General features: G+C 65.3%; 1 protein-coding gene across 1 annotated transcript in view; it reads right to left on the reverse strand.

Annotated features, from left to right (window-relative positions):
* Positions 1-2,321: 2,321 nt before the first annotated feature.
* Positions 2,322-12,573, reverse strand: part of KCNQ1 (potassium voltage-gated channel subfamily Q member 1) — a 250,657-nt gene continuing 240,405 nt past the window's right edge. The window contains exons 12-15 of the mRNA XM_057317211.1: positions 11,525-11,600; positions 6,113-6,207; positions 5,170-5,216; positions 2,322-4,025 (exon numbers count right to left, since the gene is read on the reverse strand). Of these exons, the coding sequence (XP_057173194.1) occupies positions 3,910-4,025; positions 5,170-5,216; positions 6,113-6,207; positions 11,525-11,600 (334 nt within the window). The 3' untranslated portion in view covers positions 2,322-3,909. The remainder of the gene's footprint in view (positions 4,026-5,169; positions 5,217-6,112; positions 6,208-11,524; positions 11,601-12,573) is intronic.

A 12,573-nucleotide genomic window follows, 5' to 3' on the forward strand; every position in this document is an offset into this window, starting at 1 on the left:
TCTCTGGGCTGGGGACAGAGCAGGAGGAGCCATGCCTGGGGCGGATGCCAGGTCTTGGGTAACTGTGCTTGTCTGGTCCAAGGGGAGGGGAAACGTGTGCTCAGTAGAGGGGTCCAGGGCCGGTGTGCTGTGGGCAGGGTGTTGGGGGGACTCCTGGGCTAGGGACATTTGGGTCCAGAGAAAGGTGGTGCCTGGCCAGGGTTCCAGGACAGGAGGCTGCGGAAGGAGTGAGTGTCAGATGGTGGGGGTAGGGAGGCCCCTTCCCACCCACGCCCACTGAGCTGGGGCCTGCAAACCCAGGCCTTCCCTGCGTCTAAGCCATGAACATTTCCGGCAAAAACAGAGAAGAAAGAAACCCTCCCAGCCCACTGTGGTCCTATCAGCAAAAGCAGTATGAGCTGAGTTTGCAAAATAAACAGGGCCCAACATCAGCCCTGCAGCCTGTCCTGGGCACTGAGCTAAGAATATGCACGGGGGCGGAAGGTTGGAGCAGTCTTCTCTGTGGCGTCCCCAGAAAGCCAAGGGGACGCCTGCCTCCCGAGCAGCCCTCGCGGGGCCGGGGGCCGGGGGCCGGGATGGGGGCTGGGCAGGGGCCCATGTTCTCAGGACTCCTGTTCTGGGGCTTGGCCAGACCCCTCTGTCCTAATCTGTGCCGCTGCTCTGGCCGGCGCGGCCTCTGGGCCGCCTGCCCCCCATCCCCGGGCCCCCGCTTGGCCCTCCACGCTGCTGCCGCCCCACCCGCTGTTCCTGGGGTACCTAACGCCCTGGTGCCTGGCCCGGCCTGGCTGCGGAGGCCCACCTTGCTCCAGGGGTTCGGAGTGTGAAGAGCAAAACCAGCTTTCCTGCCCCACAGCTTGCATGCCCGCCGGCCTCCCTTTAGCAGCGAGAGAAAAAGGCACGGGCCGCGCCCCCACACGCTTCTGTCACCAGAGCCGCCACGTGCTCCTTCCGTTGTCCTTATTCTGGGAAGGAAGGACTTTCATTTGCCCAAATAAATCCTTCCCTACGCGTGGGGGAAACGGAGCCCCAGAGAGGCTGAGCCGTTGCCCAAGGTCACGCAGCTGGTCAGGTGAAGAGCTGGCCCCAGCAGAGGCCATAGGTGGTTGGGGGAACTGAGGTGGAGAGAAGCCCTCTGGCACGCAGGAGCTGTGAGCGGGAAGTACGTGGGACCCTTGTCCCCACTGTGGCCCCTGGCCTGGACATAAGGGGAGGGGGCTCCTTACAGGACACGCCGACCTAGATTTCCCTGGAAGCTCCTGCAAGTGAACACCCCAGCCCCCTGCTCCTCAGGACAGATCTGTTCCTGGGAAGGGGGGCCAGCTGCTGCGCACCCCCAGTGTCCTTCTCCCCCTCCTCTCCGAGCCCGTGTCCCGCAGCTGAGTGAGTGCGCGTGGGGTGGGAGCACCATCGGACCCAGCGTGAGGGCCAGGCTCCATTCCCACCCATGGCCAGGCCAGCGGGGGTCGGGGAGGCCCGGGGACTCTGGCCGGCGGGCACTGCTGCAGGCCTGCTGGGCTCCGAGGGCTGGTGGCGGCTGGATTTCCTGCCTCCGGCTTCCCGCAGTCAGCAGGATTGCTCGGGGCTTGTTTATGGTCCCGATGGCCCCAGTGATAACTGTGATAATGTGGGGCCCGGGACGTGCCACCGTGCCCTCTGGACCTGGCCAGGCCCTTTCCCAGGGTCTGTTGCCGAGGGGGCGCGGGCCAGCAGTGGAGGAGGGCCGGGGCAGGCTGGGTCCGTCTCTGCCAGCACCTCGAGGGCCCGCGGGGGGCGGCGATCGGGCACGGAGCACGGGCTCGCACACTACCTTGGAGACCGCGCGCAGCTGGGTGCAGCTCTCAGCGCACCGGTTCCTCACAGCAGGAGGGGACGGAGAGGGCGCAGACACAGTCTCCCCAGTCACCGAGCGTGTGGACGTCCCAGAGCCCTCACTGCCCAGTGGTGGCCCCCTTCCTAGTGCCGAGGCCACCGGTGGGGGGGGGGGCGGCTTTGTTCCCAAACCTTGCCCCCAGGGATCAGGGACTCCGGAAAACACTTCCCTTTGTTGTTCAGCTCTGAAGGAGGGCACGCACGTAATTCCGCATCCCAGAGGCCAGCGTGGGCCCCACCTCAGCCCGCCGCACTGACTGTGGCCAGCCGGGCCATCCTGGTGGTCAGACCCCCGCAGGTAGCTGGATGTTGCTCCTCTGGCCTGGAGAGGGGCGCCGCTGCAGGAGACCCTGCCCCTGCCCACCCCCCCAGAGGAAACCAGGCTCTAGGCTGAGCTTCAGGGGTGGCCTGCCCTGAGAGGCCGTGGGCAGAGCCGTAAGAAAGCTCTAGAACAGCAGGGCCGGGGGTCAAGGAGAGGGCACCGCATCTGGAAGCTGGCACAGCAGGGGCCACTTGGTGGCTGGGGGCAGGGAGGCCCGTGCACCCAGGGGCTGCCATGACTCCCGTCAGCCGTGGGGGCCAGTCGGCAAAAGCTCCTGGGCCAGGGTTCCGGGGCTGGGGGTGAGGAGGTTGGAGAGAGGGGCCTGGGTCTATTCCCCACTCTACCTCGGCTTCCTCTGATGTCTGGAAGCCCCCCCACAGGGTGCCCGGCCTGCCGGACGGGGGTGGCCACCAGCTGCTCCGAGCGGGTCATGGCAGCCCGCAGCCCCTGGCCCCAGGCACTGAGGGGAGCACGTGCCGAGGCTACACCTCGCTCAGAGGAGGATCCCCGGCCTCTGATACCGCCGCCTGGGATGCCACCTCCCCTCCTCTCATCCTGCCCCACAGGGACATCTGGCACCGGGCCGTCTGCCGGAGAGCAGGCCAGGCACCAGCCTGGCTTGGGCCCGCACTGCCCAGCGGGCCAGGCCCTCCGGCGGGCCACGTGTTGCTGTCACACAGTCTCAGCTGGCCGGGCCCGAAGTGAGGACCCCATGGGCACCCGGACAGCGGCCTTCCCTCTCTCTGCCTGATCCCGTCCCATGTCGTGGCCCCACGGCCAGGCCAGGGCTGGTGGTGCAGGTGTGGAGGGGACGATGCAGGACGCCGGGGCCCAGGCTGGGGGGGGAGGTGGGCACGGGGGCTGCGCCCCTGCCCTGCCTGCCCAGCTTCAGTGGGGATGGAAGTGGGCCAGAGCCCGGCGTTGCCAGGGAAACCGAGCGGCAGACACAGGCCCTGCCCAACGAAATCCCTCTATTTTTAGTCTCCCAGCTACTTTCAGATAAAGCCCGTGTAGACGGACGAGCTGTCGGGCAAGATAACAGCCCCTCCAAACCACAGAGACTTCACAGGGTGGGCCCAAGCTTGAGAAAGGCCCCCTCGGCCCCCAGGACACCACGGGAAGAGGTTCCCGCGCTGAGAGGCCCACAAGCCTGCCAGAGGCGTGGGGCACCCGGGGGCCGAGGCTGTGCCTGCCGAGGGGCCCGTGCTTGAGCAGAGGGAGCACGGACCTTGCCGCGGAGGGGGGACCGCAGGCCCCGCGTCCCACCTGGATACCCGGCGGGGCCTTGGCTGGCACGGCACCCCTCCCAGCACAGTCTGCACCCTACGCTGGAGGGTCCTTGAGCCCGCAGCCCCACCTCCCCGCAGACGCACCCTGACGCTCCCTTGTGCCACTCTCAGCCCCTCTGACCTCCCTGAGCGCATGCGGCGGTGTAGACGGCACTGCCCATCCCACCGTGCCCTGGGCGGCCTCAGCCACTCCAGAGAGGGATCTGGGGGCACGGGGCACCACTGTCAGTAAAGACGCCACTTGCCAGATGTCCTACAAACCAGGTCCCAAGGGACCGATGCCCACTTCGTGTGGGGGAGTGGACGTGAACCTCAGCTCAGGGAGACCCTGGCCATATGAAGCACCCTGAGCACGGACTGGGGGGCAGGGGGACCCGCACACGGGCTCAGGATGCAGGTAGGAGAGTCAAGGGCTGCGGCGGCACCGCCCTAAGGACCATGACCGTCATCAGAGCCTGTGTGGCCCGGGACGCTCGCGCCTACCTTGTCTTCCACCCGGTTCAGACGGGCCCCGATGGTGTTGCTGCCGCGGTCCTTGCTCTTCTCTGCGGGGTAGAGCACCCAAATCAGGGATGTGTGCGCGGGGGGGGGGGGGCTTGGAGGGACGGGTGACGGGGCGGGGTGGCGGCTGGAGGTCAAAGGTCTGCACTGTGAGCACCTCCATGGTGGGAACCCCGGGAGGCGCAGGGGTAGGCTGGGCAGGGTGCCCGGCGGGGCCTCTGAGAGCTGGGCACGGGAGGATGGGGATGACCCCGGGGGGGCTGCGGGCGTGGTGCACACGCACCCCGCGTTCCTGTTGGACGGGTGGAAGGAAGGTCTGTGGCGACCCTGCACCGGGCGAGCCTGTGGGCGCCCTTTTCCCAACAGCATTTGCTCACTTCCTGTCTCTGTGTCACATTTTGGTAACTCTTGCCACGGTTCAAGCGCTCTCGTTATTTGCTGTGGTGACGTGTCATCCGAGCCGCGCCCCCTGGCAGCTCAGGTGACGGTTGGCGCTGACTAGCCACAAAGTCCTTTTGGGTGAGCTCTGCGTTGGTTTTCCAGACGCGGGGCTGTTGCACACGGCGGACGACGCTATGGCGTAACCGTAACTTTTATCTGCTCTGGGAAGCCCTGAAATTCTTCAGACCCGCTTTATCGCGATATTGGCTTTATTGCGGTGGTCTGGAACAATCTGCCGGATTGCTGACGTGGGCCTGCACATTCTGCGCTCCCCCCACCCCCACCCCCGGCGCCATCCGGCCCCTGCTGAGCCGCGGCTCCCACCAGAACTTGGGGTGGGCGACCCAAGGAACTGGCCTGGCCCTGTCCTCCCTGGAGGGGGCCGTCGCTCTGGTCCAGGGGACACGAGGGGTCAGGGCTGGAGAACGGCCCCCACTCTGCTGCTGCTGGCCCCTCACGTCCCTCTGGGCTGGCTACTCATCCCTCATGGGACGCTGGTGGTCACACGGAGATCTCTGAGGGCCGAGAAAGGCCCACCGTTTAAAGGGATCCTGCACTCCCTGAAAATTCCTCTGTAAAGCACATGCCTAGGCACTTGGCTCAGGGTGGGGGCCAAATGCCCCCCTCTGGCGTGTGCGACCTGTCCTGCACTTCCAAGGCCTTGGTGGCCTGTTCTGATGGGGAGAGGCGGGTGGAGGGGAGGCAAAGGGTCTGGGGCAGGCAGAGTGTCTTGATGAGGAAACCCACCTGAGACGGAGATGAAGAGGGAGGGTTTCCCGATGGACTGGTCCAGCCTGGGAGGGAGGGAGACAGATGGACACCAGCTCATGCTTGGCCTGGACGCCACACACACACCCAGCGCATTGGTGGGTGGACAGGTGAGGTGCCTGGCAGGGCGACAAGCCACCCACCCCTTCTGGGGACACCTGCCACTGTCCCCCATGAACCTGCCATGGGCCTCCCGGGCCCCAGAGGTCCGTACGACTGGGGGGTGTGGGTGGGGGGCTCGGAGGCAAGCGGCAGTGTTTAGGCAGTCCTCCCTGGGCAGGGCAGGGTCTCAGGACTGCCCCGAGTCCCGTCATTGCTTTGGAAGAGGCCCAGGCCCGGCACCTCAGCCATGCTCAGAGAGACCGGTCTGTGGGTGGGCCCTTCCAGGGTGAGGCCTGGTCGCCCAGCTGAGTGGACTTCACGTCCCTACAGCGGGTTGGCCACGGTGGGGGGGGCAGCCTGAGCGTCTGGTTGTGGTCAGGACGGGGGCAGTGTCCCAGCCATACCTTGTGACACGGGGTCGGGGGGTGGGGTGTTAGGTTCCCAGGCTAGCCCACCATAGAGGGACCAGTGGTCTGAGCCCGCGCAGGCCCCCAGGGACCCAGCTGCTTCCCTGGGAACAAGCTAGCCAGGCTGGACGCTGGACGCTGGTGTCTCCCGCTGGTTAGGGCTCCTGGCTCCAGGTCCAGGACGGGAGGCCTCAGGCGGGCAGCCCGGGGGCAGGACTCTGGGCCCGGCAGTGGGTGTGTCCCTGGCAGGGCCCGGCCCTCCTCCCTCCGAGGTGGTGCGGCAGGAGGCGGGCGAGGAGGGTGACCCATGGCTCTGTGGGGGCAGCTGGCAGAGCTGGTGCTGCCGGAGTGGGAAGGGAGGGGCCCCGGCCCACCCCCTGTGCGCGCCGACTGCCCGCGGGGCCCGTGCTCACCTTCTCTGCAGCTCTTTGATGCGCACCATGAGGTTCAGGTGGCCCTGGGAGTACTGCTCGATGACGTCCCGCACGTCGTAGGGTTTCCGCGCTTGCTGCAGGACACAACGACGGTCACTCCCTGTGCCGCGCCCTATGCGCCCGGCGCTAAACGAGGACGGGCGCTGCCTCCCTGCCTCTCGGGGACTTAAGGAGGTACCCCCGTGGTGCTGCGGGGCTGTCCTGGCCCAGAGCACACGCAGTGCCCCCCGCCCCGAGCTTGGCCGCTCCGTTCTTGGGTGCTACGGCTGGGGGATCCTGGGCTGGCGGCTTGGCCTCTCTGGGCCTTAGCTTCCTGCCCACTCACCACAGGGCCCCGCCTGCTTCCCCTTTCCAGGTTACCAGCCTGTTCTTGGGAAGAACCCGTCCAGCTGACGGGCCAGAAGGGGCCCCGCTCTGTGCAGCCACTGTCTTCCCGGCCCCAAGCTGAGCCCTGACGCACACGCTGTTCTCAGGGTCGGGGAGAGGCAGGCACCTTGGGTGACAGCCTCAGCCTGTCGTGCCTGGCCTTTGCGACAGGCTGCCTGCTGGGGCTCTGAGGCTGCCAGGGCAGAGGGGATGCTCCCACAGTGGGCTGGGGGCCACGCAGGGCAGGGCAGCTGACCCCAAGGCACCTCGGCTCGGCGCCAGCTCTGAGCCCATAAATGCATATGGGGCTCAGGTGAAATCACCAGAAACCACACCAGAGAGAATGAGGCTTCTTAGGATGTCAGCAAAACCTCAAGCCACATTTATGGCCCCGTTCCCAGGAGCCCGTGGGCCGAGGGTCTCCCCCAGGGAGTGGCAGGCTGGCTGAGTGGGGGTTTGATGGCCCCAAAGGCCCTTCACCCACACAAGCCAGCCAGAGCTGCGTGGGAACACAGAGCCCCTCTATCCAAGGGGCCATGGGGGCGCCTGGTCGGGTGGAGCCCAGGCAGAGCTCATCAGCACTGAAGAGTCCAGGTTAGCAACAAGCCTGGGGTTACCGCCCCTTGCTGGGGAGGGCAAAGGCCCTGAGGCAAGCCGGAGAGCTTGGGCGGAGGCCACAGGGGAACGAGGTTCAGAGACCCACTGAGAGTCTGGGCCGGGTCTCCTCCCTGGGGGCCCCTGGGGACAGGTCCTCCCTGCCCAGCAGAAGCCTACCGCTCCTTGCACTGCCCCCCTTCCCCCGAGACTGGGGCTCCCCTAGTCTGACGGCATGGCCAGCCCCGCTTTCCCAGAAACATGGGGTACCCCGGAGGGTACCTTCTTCAGATTCCTGGCTGTGCTTCTGACGCGCCTAGGGGCTCTGCCGTCCACTCGGGCAACTCGGCAGAGTCCCGGCTCTTCCCCTGCTAGGATTCTGGACTCAGGAAAGTCCAAGGCAGAGGCCTCCTCCCTCCCAGGGGCTGGGCCCCAGAAGCCCAGGGGGGGGTCCTTGTCCCCCCACAGGACCCACCAGGTGGGGCCCTCGGCCCTCACAGGCAACACGCAGCCCCTTTCTGGGCCCCGAATCAGGACCCTGAGATCGGTGGGGGAGGGCTGGCATTGACCTGATCGTCCCCAAAGCACAGCTGTACCCCGACAGGAGGACTCGCCACCCTTGGGGCCCACGCTGGGCTGCAGAACCACCTGCCTCGTCTTGTGGGCCGTATTTGAGGCCTGTCTCGAGATCTGAGGGGCGGGCATGGGAGAGGACTCGAGGCGGACCCTCTGGCTCCCCCACGGTCAGTGGAATGACAGTCATACAGCAGCACTTAGGGACAGGCTAGTGATAACGTCCCCAGACCTTGGTTTCTCCTTCTGTAAGATGGGGGTGCTGAGCCCCGCCCCTCCCTTCTGTAGTCGGAGCTCTTCCTCAGTGCACACATGGATGGTGGCCCTGGGTCAGGACAGTGTGCCTTCCGTGGACCTCGGGCTCTGTGGGTCAGGCCTATGCCAGCGAGGTCTGGGCTGGGGTGCGGGGTGCGGGCCTGGCCCGGGGTGGGCCGGGCTCCCGGACAGGCTGGAGAGCAGGGACAATTAGTGCAGGTGAATGTGGGCACCTGCGTGGTCAGGAGCTTCTGGGGTTGGAGAGCAGGGACCATTAGTGCAGGTGAATGCGGGCACCTGCGTGGTCAGGAGCTTCTGGGGCTGGAGAGCAGGGACCATTAGTGCAGGTGAATGTGGGCACCTGCGTGGTCAGGAGCTTCTGGGGCTGGAGAGCAGGACCATTAGTGCAGGTGAATGTGGGCACCTGCGTGGTCAGGAGCTTCTGGGGTTGGAGAGCAGGACCATTAGTGCAGGTGAATGTGGGCACCTGCGTGGTCAGGAGCTTCTGGGTGAGCAGCACGTGCCTCTGGGAAGGCAGGAGCGCGTGCACGAGGGGGGGGGTGTGAGCACGTGCCGAGCGTGTGTGTCTGCGGGAGAGGGGTGGCTGCTGGACCGGCTCTGGGGTGGGGCTCGGGAGCTCTGCCTCCCCTCGCTCAGAGGGCAGACCACAGAAGGGTCGGTGCTGCCTGGCTGACACCCAGGACCACGTCCCGGCGGGGCCCCAGGCGCCCTGAGACTTATCTTGCTGCTGCTAGTCCCCCAGGGCCTGGTCCGCGCTCCTGGAGGCCTCTGGCAGGGGCTGCCTGGGGCCCCGTGGGAGAAGCCATCTCAGCTTTCTCTCCAGAGCTCATTTCCTCTGGCGGCAGCAGCAGGAGCCTGAGATGAGCCAAGATAATGCAGGGCTGTCCAGACTGACCGACGGTGGACATGGGAGTTCAAGGCAAACTCGAAGGGCTAAGAGCCTCTGGCTCCTCTGGCCAGACACAGGGGCGGCCGGCCGGGCACTTATCGGCCAGGCAGCGAGGCAGGAGGGGGCCACCCGCCACGTCTGCAGCCCCTGAGGCCGGGGGGCGGGGTCGGGGTGCATGCAGACAGACAAACAGGCTGTTGTGGGGGAAGGGAAGACATCCCTGACAGCTGGGCCTGGGGTGGAGCTCCTCACTGCCAGGCGCTCCTCTGCGGCTGCTCCCCCGTGGGTCCCTCCTCCCTGTGGAACGCCGCCTCTGGCGACAAGGGCCAGCTGGTGAGGCTGAGGCTGCCCCAGGCCCCCGCCTCCCTCGAGAGCCTCGGACCCCACCGGGGCGAACGGGGAGGCTCTCAGGAACATCTCCACTCAAAGGGCCCCACCTGCTTTATTTGAGGGCCCCGAGGGTCTCGGGCGCAGGGATGGGGCAGAAAGCAGGGAAGGTAGGTTTGCCCGACCTGCTTCTGAGGGCCTCCCAGGCTGCTCGCAGGACCCTGGCCTCTGTCCTGCGGCAGAAAAGGGGAACCCCAGCCTGGAAGGAAGTGCAGGGCCCCTGCTGATGTCTGCGGGCAGTTTTCCTGCCTGCATTTCAGGGACGGGGTGCTCCCCAAGTCAGCTCTGGCCACAGTGGGTACCCACCTGCCAAGGACAAACTCTGTCCTGACAGGAGCTGCCCACATGACCCCAAACTGGGCCTGCCAGGAGCCTCAGGTTTCTGCCGGCGGTGCTGGGTGCCCTAAGCCCTGCAAGCCCACTGTCCACCCCGCACAGCCCCCCTGTGCCCGCTGCTCCTCAGGCGGCGGGTTACAGGCTGCCTTGCGGGGCCCCGCTCTGGAGCCCCACTGGCCTGACTTCTCAGGCAGGGGGACATCCCTGTCCTAGAAGATTCCCCACTGACGCCCCTGCTCTCCCAGGTTGATGTCGGGTTTTAGCGGTCAATGCCAGGCTGCTCTCCAGTGAGGGCCCTACATCCTGGCCCTTCCCAGGGCCTCCCCCGTGCTGCCCAGAGCAGACCCCTGCAGGGGGTTCCTGCAGCCCCCTCCCCACCAAGAAGGTGCTGGTGCTGCTGGGAAGCCGGCCCCTCCCCTTCCAGCACCCCTCCGCTCCCCGCCCTCCCAAGCTGCCCCTCTGCCGGGGCCGCCAGGGCCTCAGGGAAGGCAGGCCACGGACTGCAGATACTCTACGTGTCTGGGGCCACCATGTTTTCCCCAGGATATCGCCAGGCAGACCTGATGCCAGCCAAGAATGGCATTTAGATGCCTCGTGTGTTTGGACAATGAGAAGTTCCAGGCCCCGGTGGGACCCTCAGCCCGACTTGCCCCAGTTTGGTGGTAAAGGGCCTCCCCGCCCGGAGGCATCAGGCAGACGGGCCGCAGAGCGCCACGAGGGACGGTGTGCGAGCCGCCCCAAGACAGCGACCAGCCGCTGAGCCTGGGGCTGCACGCGGCCCTTGTCAGCGGGAGGAGCACAGTGGCCAGGGAGGGCCTCAGCGAGGGGCGCTCTGGAGGCTTGTGTCAATGGTGGTCCCCCCTGGGGCAGATGCTGCCCCAGGGCTGCCACGGGCCAGGCCACGTGAGGTATGCAAGGACGCGGTCTCACTCCGGTCTCTTGTTCCCACTACAGATGGGAAGGGACGGGCCCAGGGCTGCCTGGGGTGGGTGTCTGAGTCCAGTTGGGCTCTGTGGCCCCGGCGGGTGTGGGCTCTGCTGAAGCGCCGGCACAGAAGACACAGCCTGGAGCAGGACACAGGGGCACCGTTTCTCGCCACCGTTTTGCCGGAACCAGTGGGGGAAGTGAGTGGGTCAGCCCCCAACCTTCCCCGCTCGGGGATCTAGCTGCTGCCACTGCTCTCGGGGCCCCCCAACCCCCATTCCACCGGGCACTTGCTTTTTAAAGGCACTGGTGGCCAGGACTTCTGGAAGGAGGATGGGCACCCCTGAGGTCCCTGTTTCTGAAGTCGATATGCTCTCAGAGTGAGGGCTGAGCCAGGGACCTTCTCAGACCAAGGACTGTCCCCACAGCAGAAGGAAGGGGCTGAGCCTGCTGCCTGCTGGCTTTCTCTGGGGACCTTCGGCTCCAGGGGCTCGGAGGGGCAGCTGCAGAAGACCCGGCCCTGGCGGGAAGGGAATGGGGAAGAGCAACCCTCCAGCTCCAGCCCCACCAACGGAGGAGCCCTTCCCTCTCCCTGTAATGGCGGGCCGCCCCCTGGGCACAGCCAGGGCCAGACCACCCTTCTGTTCTTCTGACTCCCACTGGGGGTGGAGGGAGAACAGGGCGAAGAGGACTGACTCTGGGGGACAGGGCTCTGGGGTTGAGGGGACCCCACTTCCTGCCCAGGTGACGCAGGGCAGGCTTGGCGCCCTCCCCGTCACTCCCACATCATCTGCCAGTCAATTAGGGGACAGAAGGGTGAGCTCCTGAGGCTCTGCATGCATCTGGCTCTAGGCTGGACCTTGGAGCCGTGTCCTTCCAGGGCGTGCTGTCTTACAGACGGGTGGTGAAGTCGTTCAGGGGTATTTGGCGGGTAAAGGGTCGCGTCTAGGGCATGGCGGGGTGTGGAGGCCTTGGAGGCTTTGCCGTGGGTGGGAGAGGGGCTTCCGGGGCTGGCCCAGGGCAGGAGGGCCTAGCGTGGGACTCACCTGGAATTTCTTCTTGGCTACAAAGTACTGCATGCGCCGAATGACCTTGATGGTGGCCCGGTGGTGCTCCCGCAGCCTGCGGTGGAGAAAGAAGAGGCGTGAGTGGCCCCCCGACTGTCATCCCATGCCCAGCACTTCCGGAGGCGTGGAGAATGTTCAGCCCCACGGGATGGAGGACTTCCAGGCTCCATATTGGTGGGGGAGGAGGGCAGGCCGGAGGCAAGAGACTTTTAATTAATGGGATGATCCCAGAAGGACCCTTGGCTTGCCTGCTGCTGGGAAACGGTGCGGAGTCAGTGTCCTGGGTTCACATGGGCAGTGCCCCTCATGCACAGCAGAACCACGGAAGCTTCTTTCCACCCTTGGGCCTTCAGGCTCCTCACCAGTATAATGGGGAGGGAGCGCAAACAGAGGTCACCCAAGGCCCCGTTCAGGTGGAACATTCTATGTCCCTACACATGGGCACACACTCAGAAAATGTGGGGGCTATAGGACAAATTAACCGGATACAATTACTACCTGAGTCACTCTGTCAGGAGGTTGCATTGCCTCCCCTCCCAAGTGCCTTCTAGAAACCTAGATGCTTCTAGAAACAAAGATCCTTCTAGAAACACCAAAAAGGAAACATGACCGATGACATGCATAGAAAAAAGTCTCGAAGGAAATACACCCACATGGAAGTGGTGGGGCTTTGGCCGCCAAGACTGCACGTGACCAAACCTCGGCCAGGACAGTGTTCTGCCCCGCCCCTTTCACACACCAGGGGAAAAGCAAATCACCTGTAGGGAGATAATATCATGGAGCCGTCACATAGTTTTACACTGGAAAGACTTGAAAGGCAAGGGAAAAAATAGACCACAGAAACAGATCTCGAGGTGTGGCAGATTCAGTGGCCCAAATGCTTGTAGCTTCTCCATCAGGAGATAGAGCTGGTTTTCCCACTACTTGAATTTGGGCTGACCTTGACATTTGCTCTGACAAAAAGAATGCTGGGGAGTCACACCGTGTATAACTGATGTGCTCTTGGAATGTGGCCATGTGACCCCGCC

The sequence above is a fragment of the Ursus arctos genome, unplaced genomic scaffold, assembly GCF_023065955.2.
Source record: "Ursus arctos isolate Adak ecotype North America unplaced genomic scaffold, UrsArc2.0 scaffold_23, whole genome shotgun sequence".
Classification (NCBI taxonomy): domain Eukaryota; kingdom Metazoa; phylum Chordata; class Mammalia; order Carnivora; family Ursidae; genus Ursus; species Ursus arctos.